Source organism: Phoca vitulina, unplaced genomic scaffold (genome assembly GCF_004348235.1).
Source record: "Phoca vitulina isolate PV1807 unplaced genomic scaffold, GSC_HSeal_1.0 scaffold48, whole genome shotgun sequence".
Classification (NCBI taxonomy): Eukaryota; Metazoa; Chordata; class Mammalia; order Carnivora; family Phocidae; genus Phoca; species Phoca vitulina.
The window spans coordinates 3,813,714-3,837,197 of record NW_022589751.1 but is presented as its reverse complement, the minus strand read 5'-3'; the positions used below and the strand labels follow the sequence as shown (position 1 = coordinate 3,837,197).

Here is a 23,484-nt window from a genome sequence, read left to right as displayed (position 1 = left end):
TTTCCCATAAAAAATACAGATTTACCTAATCGCAATCCCTGCCAGCCCCCAAACAACCACAGGCTGACTTGCAGGGGCACCTGCCCCTATTTCATCTGTAGCATGGAAGACCTGAGAAGGATGAGCCCTCTCTACTAACAGCAGATCCCAAGGGGGGGGGGGAACACAAGGAAGAGAAGGGCTGAACTGACCAAAAGTGCAGCCATATCTGTTTCTCCCAAAGTCACAAATCAGATAACCGCTTTCCTCCTGTGGAGAAAAGTCAGCGAGGAGGTTGAGAAAGGCCAGCGGCGTCACATCTACCCGGGTGCCCGACACCTGGAATCAATGCAAAGGAGGTCTTTGTCTCCAGTGGGAGGTATTGTCCACAGGTCTGTCCTGCAGGTAAGGGAACCGGGGCACTGAGACACTCAGTAAGAGCTTGCGGTTTGTGAGTAGCAGAGAAGTCTGAATAGGGTCACTCTGGCAGGGACGGATGGAGCTGGGCCCGCTGTGGCAGCCTCCGACTTGGGTCAGGTACAAGACAAAGGGAAATGAAAGCGGGAAGGCTTTCATGTCTTCATCATGGCATGGATGTGAGAGGCACACAAGCGGAAGTGGTCAGAGTTGGCCTCACTTGTTATGAGACCTGGGGAATTGTCAAGGGGACTCAAGAGAGTTCTAGTATGCCTAGTTGGAAAATGCTAAAAGCATTACACACGCGCGCACACACACACACACACACACACACATTGTGTTTCCAGGGGAGAAGAGCCTGTGCTTTTTTTGCACATGTGCGTTTGAGGCACCTTGTAGGCTCTTGGAAACTTGAGGAAGGTTGGCAGCAGAAACACAGGTGTGGCATTGTCCCTTTAAAAGTGATTGCTGCCTGAAATTAAGGGAGCACGAAAGTAAGAGCAGCAAAAGAGGAGGTCAGTGTCACAACTGAGTTTTGTATTTGAAATAAGCCAAAAGATTTGAGTTGGTAACTCTTGTGACTTGATCTTGTTCAAAGGCAAGCCCACAATGGCTCAGGAATTGACCTCATCTTTCAATCATAGCCCTGGTGCACGACACAAGCTTGCAGCCCACACTGGTGTGCAGGATGCTTCCATCTGTCCCTCTAAGTCCACTGTCCATCCATTTCTCACCTGGGAGACTGACATGCAGGAGCTGCAGCCCCTGGGTCCCCCTTGGGTCCAGCCACCGAGAGGACTCAGAAGGCATCAGGAGTGCGAGGCTGGTGTATTTATTTCCTTGGCTCTTTTACTGTGTGATCCTTGTACAGTGGCTGCTTTCCTTTGCCCAAGATTTTCTACGGTTAACTTTATAGAAGGTTCCAGTAGTTGCTCTCTCCCTCTGCCCTTCAGGCCCAGAGGTGGTAATATCTTCCACTGTTACTAGCCCCAGGGGACTCTAGTGACCTTTGTTAGAGTTTATGAACACAGCTCACATCTTTATAAATGTCTTTGTTGAGGTCTCCCCAACTTCCTGGCCCCTACTAGGATAAATAATACACCTAGTAAACCAGAAGGAATTTATGTTCTCTAAGGCACTAGCCCTACCCATAATAAACAGAGGGGAGCTTCTAATCTGGGGGGTCTCCGACCTGGGAAGAGATGAGAGAATTAGTACAGAGTGTGCAAATCCACAGCACATGCAACACCGCCCATGAACAGAAAAACATCTTACTCAGTTGTCAGGCTTGGTCAAATGTTTGTAAGTGCCTTAGGGATTTATAAAATAAAATAAAATGTATTTGCAAATACCATGAAATTCATTTTAACAGATGTCTTTAAATATTTTCTTTTTTTTTTTCAAAAGATTTTATTTATTTATTTCTCAGAGAGAGAGAACACGAGCAGGGGGAGCGGCAGGCAGAAGGAGAAGCAGGTTCCCTGCTGAAGCAGGAAGCCGGATGCGGGACTCGATCTTAGGACCCTGGGATCATGACCTGAGCCGAAGGCAGACGCTTAACTGACTGAGCCACCAGGCGCCCCTTTATATATTTTCTTAATCAACAAATAACACTAAAAATATAACTGTTGGCATGTTTGGCTAAGGAAATATTTTCTTTTATTTATTTACTTTTAGGAAATATTTAAAAACGTATAGAGTGAACTCACACATGAAAAAGTTGGTTGAGAACTACTTCCAAGGCCTTTGTTGTGAAAGTTCACCAACCTTTTCTCTGGGTCCCAAACTAGGAGGGAGTAGAATGACTGGTTCAATTCTAACTATTTCTATCAGGATGGAGACAAAGACGACCGCCCACATCTTGAAAGGATTTTTGTATAATCATTTCTAAGTTTTTCATTTCCAGAAAGAAATTCTGGTTCTCGGTCTCGCACTAAAGAGTACACCACATTCTCAGCCTTGGCAACACCTTGTCCTTTGTGTGACCTACCATGGCTCAAGCGGTGAGCAGAGTCTACAGAGCGCAAAAATAAACATCTCTAAGGGCCTGTGGAATTTGATGGCTTGTGCAGTGTGGGGCAGACAGTGGGCCGAGTGCCAGGCTCTGTAGGTGAGCCCTCCAGCAACCCGCGTGCATTTTTAGCCACTCTCTTGGTCACCAGAAAGGCCAGGCCGTGATTAGAAGCTTGGGATTTTCAGCCCCGCGTCCCCCTCCCTTTTTCCGAGAGAGGAGAGGCGCTGAAAATGGAGTTAATAACTGATCACGTTTATGTGAGGAAGCCTCCATAAAATCCCAGTAGTGTGGGGCTCGGGGAGCTTCCAGGTTGGTGAACACGTGGAGGTGTGAGGAAAGTGTCATCGCCGGACAGGGCACGGAAGTCCTGTGGCCCTGCTCACATACCTTGCCCTACATGTCTCTGGCATCTAGATGTTCATCTGTATCTTTTATCATAGCCTTTCATAGTAAACTGGTAAACATGAGTAAGTGTTTTCCTGAGTTCTGTGAGCCGTTCTAGCAAATTAGTGGAACCCAAGGAAGAGGTCATTGGCACTGCTGAACTATTGTTTGTTTGTCAGAAGCTCAGATGATACCCTTGGCGTGTGACTGCTGTCTGAAGGTGGGGGGTGAGGGACGGTCTTCTGGGACTGAGCCCTTAAACTGTGGGATCTGACACTTTCTCTGGGTAGAAGTCAGAATTGAGTCAAATTCTTGGACACCCTGCTGGTGTTCAAGAATTGCTTCTTGGTGTGCGGGTGACTGGAAGTGTCAGACGTGAAGTGTTTTGTGTGAGCAGTAAAGGAGACTCACGGGAGAGAAACACATAGTAGGGAAGAACTGGATTTTCCCTACATAGGAAGGAAAAATCTGAGTTTTTCCATTACACTGGCAGTGAAGTTATGTTTGCGGGTTTGGCCTGGTCTGGGGGCAGGGCCTGGCCATGCTGGTGTACTCAGTGAGATATATTCACTTAAGGCTCTTTTACCCAGATGCTGGGAAAGCTGGTTAATCTGGTTTGATAGTGGATAAAAAGAACAAAGAATGGATGGGTAATTTCTTGCCCCCATCCCTCAAGATCCCCCTACCCCTTCCCCATGTGATTTGAGAAAACGTCCAGAACTCGGGAACTGGGGATGTTCGTTCCCTAAATGTCTATTGAGTGCCTGTTCTCTTCCAGGCAGTGTCTGAAGCACTGGAGCACCAAGGGTCCCCGACTCTTAGGGAGCTCACACTCCGTGCAGACCTGAGTTCTGCGCGCTGGCTTTCAAACACCAGTTCTCCACAACGCTGCATGACGCGAGGGGTTAACTTCTAGCCGACTGAAATACCTGACTGGTTGCCTCTCCCATTCCAACAACATAGCGGTAGCCGTGATTACAGAGTGTGGAAAATGTGGTGGTATAGACAGCCAGCACTGTTCTTCAATAAAAGGCTCTCTGTGAACTAACAGAAAGATTCTGTGCGATGCATCTCAAGCCCCAAGCTTCTCCTCTGCAGCCGAGAGTCCTCTGATAGAACATATTCTGACCTAATAATTCCATACGCCGTAAGAGTGCAAAATTAGAATTCAAGACTTCTGCAAGCCCACAGAGTTAGCACAAGAATTTGTTCACTGAGCCACCCCAGCTTTGTACCAGACACTGTTCCAGGCGCAGGCATCACGACTGCGTGTTATACTTTTTATCAGAGAGGGCTACAGCCCAGGCCTATCGCTTCTACGTGCACTTCCAAAGAGGAGAGACAAGAACTCCAGCCCTGCAGAGAACGGTAATTGGGGGCAAGCGCCTGGTTTTGAATTGCACCGTCAACAAACTATTAGACGCAGAAGTAAGCATTTTTCTGCTGTTGCCTAGAATCAGCAGCTCTGTGGGGTAGCAGCTGGGCAGGGAGGGAAAGAAGGTGCTTTCTACTCTCTGCGTCTTACATGAATCACAGGTTGTACCCTTTTCTCCCTCTCTGGAGACCATATAAATTGCTCTGCTGTTTGTTCTAGGTCTTATGTAAAGTATTCCTGTCCCCAAAGTCTCACACCCAGTGTAGGAACTCGGGCGGCTTCATTACCGGAAGTCAGTGTTTCAGTTTAGTGCTCAAAGGTGTCCGACAGACACCCCCAAAATTTCTGGGTGAAGTCAGTAGTTATTTATTCCCCTGTTACCAGGATCCGTGGGAGGACTAAGCAGAGAGAAGCAGAAAGGAGAGGGGAAAAAAGCAAATCAGTAGTTTTTCTTTACTAAGAGCAATATTATTTTTCATAGCACATGTGTAATACCATTGAGCAACAAAAATAAATAAATCCATATGCAGTAGAAGGCATCCCTAAGGCCCAGAGACTCCAAATGGAAAAAAGAGCTGGCTCCCTGGGCCAGAGACTGTGCAAACCCAAGCCGCCAGAGGAGTTTCTTTAACTTCCCTCCACACTGGGTCCTTTTCAGATCGTGTGCTCGCCCCAGGCTACAAGTCTGTAAGAACACCGCTCCGCTGCTCTGAAGGCTGTGCGGAAAAGTGTTGGAATCCTCCTAGCAGACTTGGAAGATGGCCCTGTGGTGCACGTGGTGTCCCCTGTGATTCCCAGCCATTGAAAATATCAATCAACTTGGACAGATTCGACATCTTCCATGGAATGAACAGGGTATCTCTCTCTTTCTCTCGTAGGCATTTATAAATTTCTCTTAGCACTGTCTTGTAGTTTTTAGTGGAAAAGTAATGCAAATATTATGCTAAGTTTATTCCTGGGCATTTCATGGTTTGGGATGCTACCATAAAGTGGTATTTTTAAATTTTAATATGTAATCGCTCGCCACTAATATATAGAAATACATTTGATGGCTACACAAGAAAAAATAACAAATTCCAGTTCATCAAAATTAATAGCTTCTGCTCTTCAGAACATACCACTAAGAAATGAATGGGCAAGCCACAGAATGGGAGAAAATATTTGTAATACATATGTCTACAAAGGACTTGTATTGACAATATACAATGAATTTTTATATCTCAATAAAAAGACAAACAACCCCCCAAAATGTGCATGATATTTGAATAGACAAAAGAAGATGTATGAATAGTTAATAAGTACATGAAAAAAATGGTTAACATTCTTAGTCATCAGGGAAGCACGAATTAAAACTACGATGAAAATCCATTACACGCTGGAACAACTGGACTTCTAATATATTACTCATAATATTGTGTAGCCATTTTGAAAAACAGTCTGGGAGTTTCTTCTAAAGTCAAATATATACTTACAATATGACTCAGCAATTTCATTCCTACATATTTACTCAAGAGAATGAAAATAGATGTCCACATAAAGACATGTATATGGATGTCACAGAAGCTTTGTTCATAATGGTCTGAAACTGGAAACGACCCTAATGTCCATCAACAGATGAATACATAAATAAATTGCAGTATATCCATAATACAGATTACTATTCAGCAATAAAAAGGAATCTACAGATACACACAACATCCTAGATGAATCTTAAAACATTATCACGAGTGAAAGAATCTGGAAACAAAATGGTCCATATTGTGTGATTCCATTTTTACGGAATTCTTGGCTGACAAAACTAATCTATATTGGATAGAAAGCAAACCAGTGGTAGCATGGTGCTGAGGTTGGTGGATATTGACTGCAAAGGAGCATGAGGGAGTATTTGGCGTGAGGAAAATATTCTCTATTTTGGTTGTGGTGGTTGTGGTTATGTGAGTGTATACATTGTCAAAAGTCATCAAAACATAGACTTAAAAATGGGTGTGTGTAAATTATATCTCAATTTTGAAAAGTTTCCAGCAGTCTTTGCCAGTTTAAAGTACTTGCTTTCATCTTAGCTCCGTTGTTTTGGATCAATATTTAGTTAAATCCAAGGTTAATCTCTAAGTGTTGTTTCTCCTTTCTGTGGTGTTTATCCCTCTGTCTCCTTTCTGCCTGTCTGACTTAGGGGAGAACTCATGTGTCCTCATAGTAATGGTGGATGAGGTGGTTGGCATGTAGGTCCCTGAGTTCTCATTGGCCTAAGCAGGGCTTTCCTCGGTATTGGTGTCTAGGCATTCTGCGGGTGACACTCATCTTGCTGGTCTCCAGGTATTGCCTTCTGTCCTCACTGTGTCCTGTAGAAGACTACCCAGAGAGGAAGGGCGAAAGGTTTTTTAAAAGGAAAAGTGATGAGCTGCCTAGGTTTTTCAGGGCTGCACTTCCAATTCTCTTAAGTCTTGACCAGGGGTAGATAAGTGGTATGGTGAGGAATTAGGAAACTACTTTCCCTTTGTGCAGTAGAAACTTCCCCTTCAGCACAAGCCTATGATTCCTTATTTATGGATGAATTTATTATGGATGGGACTCGTTTTCTTGTTTCTTACAGTAATAAACTTCTTGGCTTAGCCTTAATAAGAGAAGGGGGCCGGGGAGAAAAAACCAGCTTGCCAACAAAAGGTAATAAATACCTCAAGAGATATTCCAAAAATACTATCTAGAGTACAGGAGTATTTTGGAAATGCCTCAAAAATGAGAGAGACTGGCAAATTTCATGATTCTTAAGTAAAAACAAAGAGTAGAACCATCGGTTTACTGAGAGTGCCTGGTTGACCAGGTAACTCACACATGAGGGAAGAGATACCTAATAATCAGTCACCTGGTTTGAAGGATAAACAGTAATTCAACTCCCTGGTTTTAGAGATTAGGAAATGGTAGGAGAGAGGAAGTGATTTGCACAGGGTCATACAACTACGTTGTGTCACTTAGACCCAATGGTCTTAATTCTCGCCCTTGATATCTTTCCCCCACATACCTTTATCTGTTTTGTGGCTGCAAAGCAATTTATAAAGAAGGGTACAGCTAAAGGTTAAGGCACTGGAAGTAAAAGGGAATGGAGGAAGGAAAGAGCAAGAAAGATAGTGTTGGGAGCCCTAACAAAACAAGTGGTTCCGGGACCACTGTCAACTTTTCTGTAGCAGCGCACTGACCGTAAGAGGTACGGAAGTCTTCTACGGACAGAAGAGATCACTTCAGAAAACTTTACGGAGGACAATATGAAGGATTTGCCCCACAAATGCAAGGCTTTCCTGGAAAGTTATTGATTGTTAGCAAGAATTCTTTGCAAATGATTAGATTTTTTTAAAAAGATTTTATTTATTTATTTGAGAGAGAGAGAGAGAGAAAGCATGAGCAGTGGGGAGAGACAGAGTGCGGAGAGAGAAGCAGACGCCCCCCTGAGCAGGGAGCCTGATCCCAGGACCCTGAGATCATAGACCTGAGCTGAGATCAAGAGTTGGATGCTTAGCCAACTGAGCTACCCAGACACCCCAGAAATAATATCATATTTATAGAAAAGTTGTAAGAATAGTACAAAAACTTTTTTTAAAGATTTTATTTGAGAGAGAGCGAGTGAGAGAGAAAGCACAAATGGGGGGAGGGACAGAGAGAGAGGGAGAAGCAGACTCCCCACTGAGTGGGTAGTCAACACAGGGCTTGATCCCAGGACCCCAGGATCATTACCTGAACCCAAAGCAGATGCTTAACCAACTGAGCCACTCAGGCACCCTTGCAAATGGTTAGATTTTTTTAAAGCAAGGAGGAGGATGTGAAAATGAGCATATATCCTAATTTGTACTATTAAGGAGTAATCTTAGAAGAACATCATGATATAGAGTCTCTCTTGTTCCAAAAAGGTTTTTCTGAAACCAGAATGAGATGCAGAATGCAATTATACTTTAGTGGTTGGATGTCAAATGAAATAAATTGGAGGCTGATTAGTAAAATGAAGAATCACCTGATGGTAACACGTTTCCTTTGCGTATAGTTTTCGGTATACTATTAACTCAGTAAAGGACTTTTTTCTTATATTTGTGCCATATCAGGGCAGTTAATTATTTATAAGAATGTGCAGGCTAATATCCTAGGGGAAGTGCAGGCTGCTCCAAAGTCTCCATGAAACTACGTTAGCCTTGTCTAACCTGTGCTTTTCTTCTGAATACATAGAAATCTATTAAATGACCTGTTTTGAAAGAAACACGAGTGGTTTTTTGGTCAGTATACCCTTGTGTTAGGCTGTGGGCTTCCTCCCCCTTTCTTCTGTCATGATCACTCACGAATGGGTGCTCAAGCTTTACTCTTCTGTCATGATCACCCACACGAATGGGTGCTCAAGCTTTACCCTTGTTTGTATGGCTTGTTGACAGCTGTGCCCAATAGCCGTTTGGAAATCTGGAGGGCGGATGGGCAAGCGCACTGTCCAAAATCTGCGAGGGTCCCTCGTCTCCACCTGTATGTCCATGTAGCACTGCCAGGTGAGTCCCTTCACTCCTCTGGGCTTCAGCTTCATCCTCACCAACGGGAGAAAACAGCGCCTGTCTCTGAGGCTTGTGAGGCTCAAGTGGGCCTGTTCATGAGGAATTATGAATCATGGTACCGCCTACCGATGCTTTCAAAGCTGCTTCTCCCCACCCTGGAACCCTGTGAGAATGTTCCCGGTTCTGTGGTTTTACCCAGGTCGACTTTAACTTACAACAGACCTCTGTTCACGGTGCCGTCAGCCCAGCACTGCTTGGGCATGTTACTCACCTCGCTCATTTGGATTCTTGCAATTGAATTTTTTTGGGAGATCCACACAAATTGGTTCTTAACTCATAAAATGTGGGAATGCCAAAGAGCGGTTGCTCAACTAAAACAAATGAAAATGGAATCATCTGGAGACACAAGAGGCGAAGGAAAAGTTAATGATGCTTAAGATTTTTGTAATGAGACGGAACATTTCATTTTGCTGGGGCTTGTTACGTACATCACGTCCTCTACTGAACAATCACCTAATTTTCACTGTGTTGTTTCAATAAGTGGTACGGTTCTTTCTAGTCCTTGAGACACTATACAAAGGAAATGTCTGTGCTCATATTTTTTTCATCGTAGGAGTAGACCTGAACTATCTAAGAAAACTGCATATAAAATGGTATTGAATACAATTTTGAAAATGATTCCTAACAATTATACCAGCTGTATACCTTTTTGCATCATCTTTGCAACTGTATACCTTTTTTGCATATCCTTCTATTCTTTGCGATAGTTGCAAATATACAACTTCTACATAAGTTTTACCTAGCTTCTCCTCACACAGTTTTAGAGACTTCTTTTTGCCTTAACATGACATCATAGATGTTTTGCCATATTACAATATTATCTTCTTGTTTATGGTTTTAAAGGATTGGATACTGTTCCATTTGTTCATGTGTCATAACTCTTGAAACACTTCCCAGTCGTTGGGCACTTAAGTTGTCTCTGTTTTATATATTATTCATAATGCAACTATTATTTTCCACCCCTAGTGTCTATCTTCTCTTAAATTGTTTTCTTAGGATAACTTCCCAGCAATGAGATTACTATTCAAAGAATCTGAATAACTTTCTAATTCTTGGTCTATTGCAGTACATTTCACTGCCTGTTTCAGCATTCTTTTTTTTTTTAAAGATTATTTATTTGACACAGAGAGAGAGAGAGGGAAAGAGCACAAGCAGGGGGAGTGGCAGAGGGAGAGGGAGAAGCAGGCTCCCCACTGAGCAGGGATCCCAAAGGGGGACTCAATCCCAGGACCCTGAGATCATGACCTGAGCCGAAGACAGATGCTTAACCGACTGAGCCACCCAGGCGCCCCTGTTTCAGCATCCCTGAACAGCACTGGGCTGCACTGACTGAGGATGGTCCAGATACTGGACATTTATATGTTGGTGGATTTACAGTCTTCAGTTGGAAAACAGCTTAACCTTGGGGTTATTTTAAAGGAAAAACTATGAAGAGGCTAGAACTAAACCAAGGCAGAGGTTTCTGAGCTTTGGCTGTTTTACTCGTACAATTGATTCTACCATTTCGTGACACTTGGCACCTATTTATGTCTAAGCAGTGAGTTATTTCAGTGTGTGTGTGCGTGTGTGTGTGTGCGCGCGTGAGTGTGCGTGCGCACGCAGGTGTGGGTAGAATTTGAAGGCTGGTCACATTGAAATTGTGAGAGGGAGCGCAAGACATAATGCACCCCATGAATGTGACTCACAGCTGGCCGTTCAAGGAACTCTGACTTACGGTACCGTGGTATCGGCAAAAGTAGAGAAGCTGTTGCTTGCAGGGGCCTGTCAGGTGTTGTGTGTGAGTGAGACCGCAGGGTAGGACAGGACAGGAGGTCAGGGACAGGGTGAAGTGGGGAAGACAGGCCTTATCCAGGAATGTGCTTCTCCTTCACTCCCTCTGATAGCTGCCACAAAGGAATACCTGACCGGTATCTCTAGCACTTAAATTTCTCAAGAGAATTGGGAGATCTAAAGTTTTAGGTGTCTTTGTCCATTTAAGCTACTATAACGAAACTACTCTCGACTGAATGGCTTGGAGAGCAAACCTTTATTTCTCACAGTTCTGGAGGTGGGAAGTTCAAGATCAAGGTGCTGGCGGAATTGTTTTGGGTGAGAGCCCATCTCCTTTCTCCTAGACAGCCTTCTTTCTGATGTGTCCTCATGTGGCAGAAGGGGTAAAGGAGCTCTCGGGGCCTCTCTTGTGAGGGAATGAATCCCATTCACTATCTTTGCTCTGCATTTGCTCTCTGAACTCACAGGCTGCCAGTTTGTTCGGGTGGCTTTAAAGATTGCAAGATTCTACTGTGAGCCTTTTCTTTAAAAAAATTTGTATTCATGGGACTCAGTCGGTTGGGCATCTGCCTTTGGCTCGGGTCATGATCTCCAGGTCCTGGGATCAAGCCCCCCATCAGGTTCCTTGCTCGGCAGAGAGCCTGCTTCTCCCTCTCCCTCTGCCTCTCCCCCTGCTTGTGCTCTGTCTCGCTCTCAAATGAATAAATAAAATCCTTAAAAAATTTAAAAAAATTTGTATTCATTTGGTTTGCCCATAATTTACCAAGTGGTACATAGGCTGTGTTCCAAATAATGCATGCTTTGTCATATTTGAAATGATGTTTCATTGAATTAATATTACCTTGGATTTCGTCTGGTGATCATAATCAAATTATACCAACAACTGAGTAATTTGCTCCATCCAGTGGAAAAAGCATCTGTCAAACTCTTATTTTTGTCTCTCACACAATTCATCCCTAACTATAATTCAGAAGCCTGTTTGACATGCTAAAGAATACTTTAAGAAGCACCTTATATCACAGTTTCTGTGGGACCAGAATCCAGGATGGCTTAACAGGGTGCTCGGCGCAGCGTGTCACAGGCTACGGTCAAAATGTCGGCCAAGCTGTGTTCTCAACTGGAGGCTTACCAGGAAAAAATCTGCTTCCAAGCTCACTTGGGATGTTGTGGAAGAATTTGTTTCTTTTTTGTTGTAGGACTGAGAACTTCAGCTTTTTGCTGTCTCCTGGAGGCTGTCCTTGGCTCCCACAAGCTGCCCACAGTCCTTTCCACGTGGCCCCCTCCATAGGCAGTGTGCAATATGGCAGCTTGTTCTTCAAGGCCACCAGGAGAGTGAGAGCAAGTTTTCTAGCAAGACTGAGTCTTACACAACATGAGATTCATGTCCTGTCACCTGTGCCCTACTCTGGTTAGTAGCAAGTCACAGGTCCCACCCTCACTCAAGGGGAGGGATTATATATAGTCAAGAACAACAGGAGGCACGGGTGGCTCAGTCATTAAGCGTCTGCCTTTGGCTCAGGTCATGATCTCCGGGTCCTGGAATTGAGCCCCGCATCAGGCTCCTTGCTCAGCAGGGAGTCTGCTTCTCCTTCTCCCTCTGCCCCACCCCCTCCCACTTGTGCTTGCTCTCTTTCTCTCTCTCTCTCTCTCTCTGTCAAATAAATAAATAAATAAATCTTCAAAAAAAAAAGAACAACAGGAGGCGGGACTATAGGAGTACCTTAGAGTCTGCCCACCATAAGGATTCCCAGTGCCCTGAAATACTGCCTGGCACCTAGTAGACGCTCAGTAAGTGTTGGTAGTTGAATGAATGAATGTTGCAGATATTACTTCTTTGAACCATGTATTGCTAATTTTTTTTTTTTGCAAGTCTATGGTTTATCATTTGGCTTTATTTATTACATCTTGTGATATGTAGAAATGTTAAATTTTAATTTAGACAAATCAACCAAAATTTCCTCTGAGTTTGTTACATTATGTCTCAGGGAGTCCTTCTTCTATCTAGATATCAGATAAATATTTGCCTATATTTTCACCTAGATTTTTAATGATTTTTTTTTTTTTTTTTGCATTTAACACTGACCTATCTAGAAGGTTAAGAACTAGAGGGAGAGTTGTAACATGATATAGTGAGTAATCCTTTTATCTCCACCAGTCTCTGCTACCTTATTTAGTGATATTGAATTATTATGTACTTGCTGCTGGGCTCTCTATTCTGGTTCATTTATTTGTCATTCTCTTCTTGCCTTAATTACACACTTAAAAAATAATAGCATTGAAGAAAAAATTTTAAAAATAAAAAAATAAAAATTATAGCATTGCTAGTCAGAAATGCCAAAGAAGTTACTATCAGACTCATTTGGTGTTATAAGTAGGACATGGTCTAAGCTGTTGTAACAGAGAGACGCCAAAACACAGAGGCTCAAATAAAATGGAAGCTTTTTTGGTATTTTGTGTAATGGTGTAGAGGTCTGTGAAGTCCAGAACTGGAGAGGCAGCCCTTCTCCACCATCATCTGGGGACCCAGGCTCCTTCTACCCTGTAGCTCTGCCAGCCCCCAGGGAGCCGTCCTGGTCTGTGTGGGTGAAGCTGTCTCACCCCCACATCCATGCTCGTCTATGGGAAAGTGGGTGGTGGAAGTCCTAGGAAAGTGCCTTTGCCTTTGAGCTCATGAACTAGAAATGGTGCATCACTTTTTCTTCCATCCCTTTTATTTAGACTAAATCTACCACAAGAGAAGCCACATTTGCCTTCAAGAGAAGCTAGGAAATATGGTATCAAACTGGGTGCACATGGATTTGGCTAAATTTTGGGAGGATCTCTTAATAAAAAGAAGAAGAATGGGTACCAAGAACAACTAATGGTCTTTGCCTCAGTCCAGCATTCATAGTTACAAATAATCATATTTAACAGGAAAGTAATGATCATTTTTGTCAAGTGAAAAATCAACCTTTGGGTATGAAAATAAAATACAAATATATCCTGATTTTTGGTTTTAGATGGCCAATAACCTATGTGCCAGGTAGCATTCCATGCCAATCTTGAATGCCAAGAGGAAGTCACTGGACAGCAAATCTCTTCCAGGATCAGAACTGGGCTATTGGAGTAACCCGAGAAAGAAGAAAAAATAATTGAAGCCATGGCCAAAGGAACTAGAGTTCGGTCTACCTCTCCTCCCGATGGAGGCTGGGGCTGGATGATCGTGGCTGGCTGTTTCCTTGTTACCATCTGCACCCGGGCAGTCACCAGGTAGGTGGGATTCTCTTCATCATTGATTAAGATGATCTGGCTTGTCTTTTCTTCTAAGTCTGCTTCATTCTATTTCTGAACCTGTCATTGTGAAAATATGTGTGTGTGTGTGTTTCCTTTGTTTGGATGTCTTTTTCTTTGCCAGGAATGGGATTTTCTGACACTTGCAAGTCCTGGATAGTGGTGTCTTCTGTAATATCTGGCACAGAAACCTGGAGCATTAGGGCATTTTTAGATTAAATGTTATGGCTGTTTCAGCCATTTGTTTTCATAAGCAGCTCATCCCAGAAAAGAAAAGTACATAAGGTCCAAACAATCCTTGAAAACCTCTTGACTCACCAGATGCTGAGCCGTTGGAAGCTTCAAACCTAGAATTTAAATTCTTCTGCTTCATTTTATACTTGACCATGGTGCTGGAGGCTAAGTTCTAGATTGAAGGAAAGTAACAGTAGAAGTACAGGCTTCTCTTATTCTCACTTGTTCATTTCTCCTCTCTTTCTTTTATCCAAGGGTGTAGCATTGAATATGCTTGAGTTACACCTGTATATGTTGGGACTCATTCGTCTCACATTTATATTTGGAAAAAGTGCATGCTTGAAATCTATATATGCTAGCTCTTTCTTCTGCATGTGCTTTCATTCAAGTAGAACTCCTTGTTCTTTTCTGACAACGCACCTTCAGCAGTGAAACAAAGTAATTTGCCCTAAAAATTTTATTTGATGACATCCTTAATAAAAGCATCGGTGTTTCCCCCCATAACAATATATAATGCAGGAAAGAAGCAGGATATTTGTTTTTACTACAATAAAGGTTGGTTGATTATGTATCATTTAAAAAATTATAGATTCATTTAAAATAATGTGATTGGTATTGAGTCTGAATTTTCTTCCATCTATATCATGGATCTTGTGTTCTGGGTGTAGGAGTCTTAGAGTTAAAAAGGAATCTCTTGGTTTTTACATGTGGAAGCTTCCATCATTTCCATGACAGGAAAGTTCTAGAAGTGAGTTCAGCGCTTTATAAGGAGGGCTCAGGTCGATATCTTTCGGGTAGTGGAGTCTTCATGACGCAGTTTAGGCAGAATAGGCTTATTTAGCCCCATGTCATAGATTAGGACTCTGGTGTTCAGAAAGGTTAAGTGATTTACCCACAGTTTTGGTCTGCTGGGACAGAACTGGACTGGATTTCTAGTCTTTTTTTTTTTTTAACTTCTTATCTTGTGTATTTGCCATTGTATGTGCGCACATAATCCATCGACTCCTTCCAACACAAACCAGGTGTTTTCCTATCCTCTTATTTCTCATACACACACCATACTTCTGCCTGATCTTCCATATGCATGTGTATATCCACACACATGTCCTTTCTCGGTGCCTTTGCATTTCGAGAAGTGACTTTGCTTCAGTATTCACCTTTGTTCTGCTCCAAGATGTAGGCACTTTGAGGAAGCTCCGTGGTCAGTTCCTTGCCCCCTCAAACACTCTGCACCTTCTCCTCTTGAACAGCATAGTCTTACCAGACATAGGTTTTTTAAAAATTGCCTTGGTGATGGCATCGTTGTCTTAAGGTAAGCTACTTCCTAATCTCCACAGGGTTGTCACGTCCAGTAATGAGAAGTCATGGAGCCGGGGGACAGTTGCTTCTAAATTCTTCTGACAGAGGCTCTCTACTCTCCCTGTCCTGTCGCTAACTAGTCATGAGAGTGGTCATCCTCAATTCATGTACAAACAACTACACATTAAGGCTGGGAGATATGTGGATTCTTTGAGTGTTGTCCTCTGGAACTATGGAAATAACTTGGGGTAGGTGTCTGTCGAAAACTGAGGACTTAGAGCAAAGACACTAATTTACTGATGTTCTTTAATGCTCGTTTAGCATCTTGTGTGGCTTGTCTTGTTTGGCAGGACACTGAATCTCAGTTTTTTCTCAGTCACAGTGGATTTGCCAGTGGAACCCGTGACTGTCACCAAGGGCTGAAAGTCTTGCATTTTTTTTTAGGTTGTACCCTTAAGTTTTTTTCAACTTTGATTTAATAGAAATCAGGCTCACTAATATATAACTATACATTTACTGAGGACAAGGCTCTATCTAGGCGCTTCCGAAAACACAAAGATGTTGGAACACCACCCCATAGACTCAGGCACAAATAACTGAAATACAAATCAAAATGTGCTAAATATACATCAGGTAAAAACAGAGTGTAAAATAACACTGGTGAGAGAGGGGTTCATTCTGACCGGCAGTTCAGGGCAGGCTTTCTAGAGAAGTTGTCCCTGGAGTGAAGTCTTGAAGAATGGGTAGCATTTGGGCAGGAAGAAATGACAAGAGAAAGAGGTTTCCAGCTGCATCAGGTCCATGCACTTCATCTGCTACTCCCTTGGTGATCACAGTGGGCAGCCCCCGTTCCCGACCTGCTGCAGGTTTACCCAGAAACCAGGAGAGGGTTGTGGCTGGTGCCGAAGACCTCTTATCAGACGTTAATGGGAGAGGCTGAGAGGGGCATAGCTGAGCAGAATTAAGCTCAGATAAGAAAAGTGTGAAGACACAGCCAGGATTGGAACTCAATGTCATGAACACGCAGCAGCCAAGAGGACTGGTGATCGGGCCAAGGAAAGCAACCGCAAGGGTGATTTGTCAATGCAGAGGATCAGTGCCTGTTAGGCAATTAAGTCTTTTTTTTTTTTTTTCCTATTTAAACTGTATACTTAAAAATTAAACCATACGGGGGGGGGGGGGGGTGGGTACCTGGGTGGCTCAGCTAATTAAGCGTCTGCCTTCAGCGCAGGTCATGATCTCGGGGTCCTGGGAATAAGGCTCTGAGCTCAGCAGGGAGTCTGCTTGTCCTGCTCCCTCCCCCTCTGCTCATCCTCTGGCTCTCTTTCTCTCTCTCCCTCTTTCTAAAATAAATGAATAAATCTTTTTTGTAAAGATTTTATTTATTTATTTGACAGAGAGAGTTGCAAACACAAGCAGGGGGAGCAGCAGGCAGAGGGAGAAGCAGGCTCCCCGAGGAGCAGGGAGCCCATTGCGGGGGCTCGAGCACAGGATGTTTAACCGACTGAGCCACCCAGGCGCCGCTAAATGAATAAATCTTTTTTTTTTTTTAAGATTTTATTCATTCATTTGACAGAGAGAGACAAAGCGAGAGAAGGAACACAAGCAGGGGGAGTGGGAGAGGGAGAAGCAGGCTTCCCGCCGAGCAGGGAGCCCGATGCGGGGCTCGATCCCAGAACCCTGGGATCATGACCTGAGCCGAAGGCAGACGCTTAACGACTGAGCCACCCAGGCCCCCTAAATCTTAAAAAAAAATTAAGCCATACATCCAGATGGTAAAAATTTGAATACAGAGATGCATAAAATAGTCTTTTTCTCCTCACTTCCTGAATGCCAGTTTCACTGCCCAAAGTTAACCTTGTTAATCGTTTCTTCAGACCTGCCCCCCAAAGTTTTTAAGAACTTATATCCATATATAAAGCATATTCTTTTCATATTATACATACTGTTTTGAACTATGTTTTGCTTAATAATATCTCTTGGAAATTTTCCATATCAGCACATGCAGTTCTACCGCACTGAAAAATAAATGCTTAAAATTCCATCACGAGGAGGTGAGCATAATTTATTTAACACATTTTTATTGAAGGACTTCTGTATTGTTCCCTGGTTTTTGCTTTACGAACGATGCTACTGTCATGACCCAGGTCACTTTAAAATCATATTTCAGCTCTTGCCTTGTAACTGATGATGCTGCCTTCCATGTGAAATTTACATAAAGCTTAAATTGTCCAGGCCCTTAAAGCTGTCCTTCTTATTTCTTTTCTCTCTCTGTTCATTAATGTGTGTTGATTACTTATGTTTTTCTTCAAGATATCTTATTAGCAAACACATTCTCTATTTTAAGAATCATGTTTCATTGTGAAATTACATGACATTCTATTTGTAAACTGACAGCTTGAGTTGGAGTTGACTTGAAAGGCAATAGTTGATTTAAATGTTCGAAGAAAGCCTCCAGCTATAAGACCTATTATTTGCAATAGATGTCTACAGTCCTGTGGGACTGGGGAGCTCCTTTAACAACAGCTGAATTCCTGTTAGTAATAGCTGATGTTAGCTGAGTCCTTGCTCTGTGCCGGTTAGCATTGTTCCAAGCACCCTTCATTCATTAAATCATTTAGTCCTTGGAACAACACACAGAGGTCAAATGATATGCCAAAGTCACATGGTTATCCTGAAGCCAACATTGCACTGTATGTTAACTAAAATTTAAATAAAAATCAGAAGAAAACCATACAAATAATACACATTTACTTTAATAAGAAAAATTAAAGAGCTGCAAAAACAAAAAATAAAGTCACATGGTGAGTGAGTAGTAATTCTTTCAACTATTAGGCTGCACTGTCCAGTGGATCACTTCCTGCCCTGATGTAGTGGACAACTGCATCAATCAGAGGAAAGTCTTGCCCAACCAGATGTTGTCAGCATCCAGCTCTTTAGAAGCCAAAGAAGAATTTTATAGCAGAGTGGCAAAGTGGAGACAGTAGGCATGTTGGCCCCTTGAGAGAAAGTGTCTTTGAGAATGTTATTTCATACCAGATGACACTGGGGTGATATTTTGTTTCTTTTTTTTTTTTTTAAGATTTTATTTATTTGAGAGAGAGAGAGTGATGGAGAGAGAAAGCACAAGCTGGGGAGGGGTGGAGGGCGAGGGAGGAGCAGACTCCCCACTGAGTAGAGAGTGGGACTCCATCCCAGGACCCTGAGATCATGACCTGAGCCGAAGGCAGACACTTAACCGACTGGAGCCATGCAGGCGCCCCAATATTTTGTTCCTCATTCTTAGGAATAGAGCCTATCAACCCCTGAAGGATGTTAGGAGTTGTTTGCTACTGCAGCCTGATCTAATGCATTATGGCTGATCCAGTTATGTTTATCAAACTGCTTATTTAATAGATGGGGAAGCATTATCAAAATTCTCAGTTACTCAGTGTGAGGATCAGAGATCAGGACCCAGCTTTCCTGACATGTCAGATGCACAAATTTTCCAAAGGACAATAAAAATTATTTCTGGAATGAAAAGCCCATGTGCTCCTGATAACATTTGTTTTCTTTGAGGCCGCACCTATGTTTAGAAGCCATAAATCATGAACTTTTACCATTTGAAAAGTACTTTCCCTTTTGAGAACAAATAAGAAGTTATACAATATTCTTCCCGTATTTTATGAAAGTCACAGTCCATCAGAAGCATGTTTGTGGTTACTAAATTTTACCTCTGGCAAACCAGCTGACATGTTTAGATAAGAATCTTGGGTGTTATTTTTGAATTTTACATACTTAACGTTTGACTGATATGACTAGTCAAGTCAGTTAAGAAAACCATCAAGCAGAAAACAAAACAGCAATAAAACAAGATAACAAAAAAGCCACAAGAGACAAACATAGTCGCACAAATATTAAATCCCTCAGAATGATTTAGTGATGAGAAGAGACTGATTTACAATCCCAAAGTGTCATCATCATCTGGGACCCTTTTTTCTTAGGCTGCTGCTTCTCCAGCTTCTGCATTTCCCTCCTACTAATTCGTCTTACGAACTCAGATTCTTCACATCTCTACTTTTTGTAGCTACACCTTCCTGGGTAGCCACCATCCAGTCTTCCTCCTCCTTTTCCCTCATTTATGTCCTTGAAGTTGCTACTCAACCTTTTTTACTTCCTCAGCTTCCAGTCACTTCTTTACCAATGCTAATCCTTCCTTCCTTCTTTCTCTCCTTTCTTCAATACCTCGAACCTTGAACAATATTTAATGAGCGCCCAGTACATGAAAGGTGGTGTACTGGATATTTGGGATTAAGTGCAAGACAAGACAGACATGGCCTTTGCTGTCACAGAGCAGCAGTCTAGTGGAGAATGCAAACACATGCAAAGGGGATTGCTATATGCCTGTCATGTGGTAAGTGCCCCGCATGTCGTGTAAACATTTAAGAGAGGCATCAAACCCAGACTCAGGCATCAAACCTCCTCAGCCTTCCTGGAGGAGTTGACTGTTATCTTGAGACTAAAAGAATGAGGGAGGCTGAGAGAGCATCCTAGGAAAGAAGACAAATTTTGATGCTCAGAGGTGTGAAAGAGTACGGGTGGTGTGTTGAGAGTCATGGGAAGCATTCAGTCTGACTGAAGTGAGTAATGCATAGTGGTGGGGAGCCGGGGGAGACCCTAAGAAGGGCCAGCTCATGCAGGATCTCAGAAGTCGTGTTAAAAAGTTTGAAGCATCAGGATATATTTCGTGTTCTAGTAACTCTGACCACTGAGTGTAAAATGTACCCAAGGCAGCCATGTGGGTTCAGGGAGAATAGTTGGGAGGGTTTGGGCTGCAGTCCAGGAGAGAGGTATTGGCATGAATTAGGAATAAGGGGGATGCAGAGATATGGAGGCATTTGAGAGATATGTATAAGGTAGAATAAGTAAAACTTGACCATAGAGTAGATTCTCAACCAGGCTGATTTTGGTTTCCAACGGACATTTGTCAATGTTTGGAGGCATTTGGGCTAAAGGCCAGGGATGCTGCTAAACTCTATTTGATGCACAGGACAATATGACTAAAATGTCAGCAGTACTTGCATTGAGAAGCCTGGGCTAAGGATGACTTAACAATTTTGATAATGCAGCTATATCCAAGAGGCACCCGAGTGGCTTAGTTGGTTGAGCTCCCAACTCTTGATTTTGGCTCAGATCATGATCTTGGGGTGTGGGATCGAGCCCTGCACTGGGCTCTACACTCAGAGCAGAGTCTGCTTGGGTTTCTCTCTCTTTCCCTCTGCCTATCCCTCCTGCCCCCGCTCACGCACATGCTCTCTCTCTCTCTCTCTAGATAAATAAATAAAATCTTTTTTAAAAAATGAGGCTATATCCAAGAAGTTATTATTCTCTTTAATTGAAGTCCTTGTGGTTAGGAGAAAATAATAGACTTTTTAGTGCTGGTCAAGCAATCTTTAAGATGTTAAGAAACATGGGGTGTCTGGGTGGCTGTCAGTTAAGCATCTATCTGACTCTTGATTTTGGCTCAGGTCATGATCTCAGGGTTGTGAAAATGAGCCCCACATAGGGCTCCACGCTCAGTGGGGAGTCTGCTTGAGATTCTCTCCCTCCCCCCCTCCTACCCCCTCAGACGCCCTCTCTCTCTCAGATAAATAAATACATCTTTTACAAAAAGATTTTAAGAAACATCACAGAGTTTTTTGTTGCTGTTGCACTGAATTAAAACTAGATTAAGGCTGTTGCAGTTAATTCATGCTTTTAAAAAAGCTCTGCAATATTTTAATTAAATTGAAATGCAAATGATCAGCCCGGTAGTTTATGTCACGATTCTGCATATCATTACCTATGACTGTGTTGCAGTACTCCAAACTCTGATCTAATGATTCATCTAGCATCAGATCCACTGCAGCGTGTTGTCTGGCTTCTTACATCAGTGGATGCAGAAGGGCTACTTTTTACACCCCGTGACAGATAGTCACCTACGGTACTCAGGGCGGTGAACACAGAGGTGTGCCTCTCAGACAGCGTCAGCAGCAGCGTGTCCATCCGCAGACCACCTGCAGCTGTCAGTGCGCCCGGGCTCCCCCTCACCCGCGGGAGGGCTACCTCTCCTGAGAGCACGCCTTTCCAGGGACACCCACATACCGGTATGGATCGAGGGAGATGCACAGAGCCTCTGGGATTGGGGAAGATTTGTCAGTCCTGCATCACAACTTGGCCTCTCCCTCTGCCTCATCCAGCTTCCATCCCCTCCTTCCACAAGTGTGGGCTACTCTGTACTCTGTGCATCAGACTGCAGTCCAGTGTTTGCTGGGACTTAGTACTTAGCACCCCCTACTGCCCCTTTTCCCTTTCCCATCCCCAGGACCCGCAACATAACTGCAGGGCCCAGTGCAAAATGAAAATGCAGGTCCCTTTGTTCAAAAGGTAAGAAAATAGTGCTGTTAGAAGTGCTGAAGTAGAGGGGCGCCTGGGTGGCTCAGTTGTTAAGCGTCTGCCTTCAGCTCAGGTCATGATCCCAGGGTCCTGGGATCGAGCGCTGCATCGAGCCCCGCATCAAGCCCCGCATCGAGCCCCGCATCAAGCCCCGCATCGGGCTCCCAGCTCAGCAGGAAACCTGCTTCTGCCTCTCCCACTCCCCCTGCTTGTGTTCCTGCTCTCGCTGTGTGTCTCTATCAAATAAATAAATAAAATCTTTTTTAAAAAGTGCTGAAGTAGAAAGTTTTTCCTTTCTTCATTGGTCTCCCTCAATTTTTCGTGGAGTTCTTAATTTGCTGTTCAAAATTGTTCTTCGGAAAGAAAAATGGAAATATTAATTTGCTAGCATGAATTTACCATTCAGCTTTATATCCTGCCATACTAGTTTTGAATGCAAATGTGAGTATTTAACTCCTGTGTGGAATCACTGGAGCTCGTGCCTGCATAGGTAGTTCATTTTCACCAGAATAGGGGGAACCCTGCACAAAAAACTCTACTGATTTTACTTCACTTCTTGATACATGTACTTTCTTCCCCCCCACGATTTTTATTTAAATTCTAGTTAGTTAACATGCAGTGCAATGTTGGTTTCAGGAGTAGAACTCAGTGATTCATCACTTAAGTACAACACCCGGCGCTCATTACAAGTCCCCTCCTTAATGCCCATCCCCCATCTCCCATCCCCCACCTCCCTCCCTCCATCAACCCTCAGTTTGTTCTGGGCCATTAAGAGTCTCTTACGGTTTTGTTTCCCTCTCTCTTTTTTCTTTTTTATCCCCCTCCCATATGTTCATCTGTTTTGTTTCTTAAATTCCACATATGAGTGAAATCATATGGTATTTGCCTTTCTCTGACTGACTTATTTCACTTAGCATAATACATTCTAATTCCACATATATACCCAATGGACTATTACTCAGCCATCAGAAACAATGAAATCTTGCCATTCACAACAACGTGGGTGCATGCACTTTCTTTCAACGTTCTGTATCTTCCACTTCCTGGTGAGTAAGGAAAGACGGAAAAGGAAAGGAACTGTGGGTAGCCTTCCCTTTCCCTTTCCCTCCGTGCCATCATTTTCAATATAAGTGGTTGGCTAGTAAAATACTGAGACATAACCTGAGTAGGAAAGGATATAGGAATCCTCCTTTGTGTTTCTTAGAGCACCATTACCTTCTTTCTGTATTTGAAGCAAGTTTTGGTTTGAAAAAAGCGTGGCCTCTCTACCCCCACCCTGACTCAGTTACAGATGTACCTTTCCCTGTGCTCACTCTGAGTCTCACCAAACTCCCACACATTGGGAGTCTACCAGAGTTTGTGTCTCTAATACTGCATGTGTCAATGGAAAGGCAAAGAATCGCAAACACACCTTGTGTGTGTATCTCTTCTGGTCCTGTGCATGCCCCATTGTTCCTTTGGACTTTGCTTACAAAACACAAATTCAAAGATAAAATTGTTAGGAATTTTAAGACCACGACAGCTGAAATTCTATACTTCTGAGTACCAGATTCTGTGCAAATGCAGAGGATGCAAGCTGGTAAAGCCGGACTTGCCTAACACAGTTGTCCTGGTTATACCTGATTCTCTTCCTTCTTCTTTTTCTCCATCACCCGCCTTCACATCCAGCAGCAACTGGAGAGGGGAGGAAGAGTGAAATAACAGGTTACCGTGGGCTGCTGAAGCATGATGAGTTAGACTGTGGTCCTCCC

General features: G+C 43.2%; 1 protein-coding gene across 1 annotated transcript in view; it reads left to right on the top strand.

Moving 5' to 3' along the window:
- Positions 1 to 23,484, top strand: part of SLC16A12 (solute carrier family 16 member 12) — a 73,487-nt gene that overhangs the window by 35,343 nt on the left and 14,660 nt on the right. The window contains exon 2 of the mRNA XM_032432380.1: positions 13,516 to 13,765. Coding sequence (XP_032288271.1) covers positions 13,656 to 13,765 — 110 coding nt within the window. The 5' untranslated portion in view covers positions 13,516 to 13,655. The remainder of the gene's footprint in view (positions 1 to 13,515; positions 13,766 to 23,484) is intronic.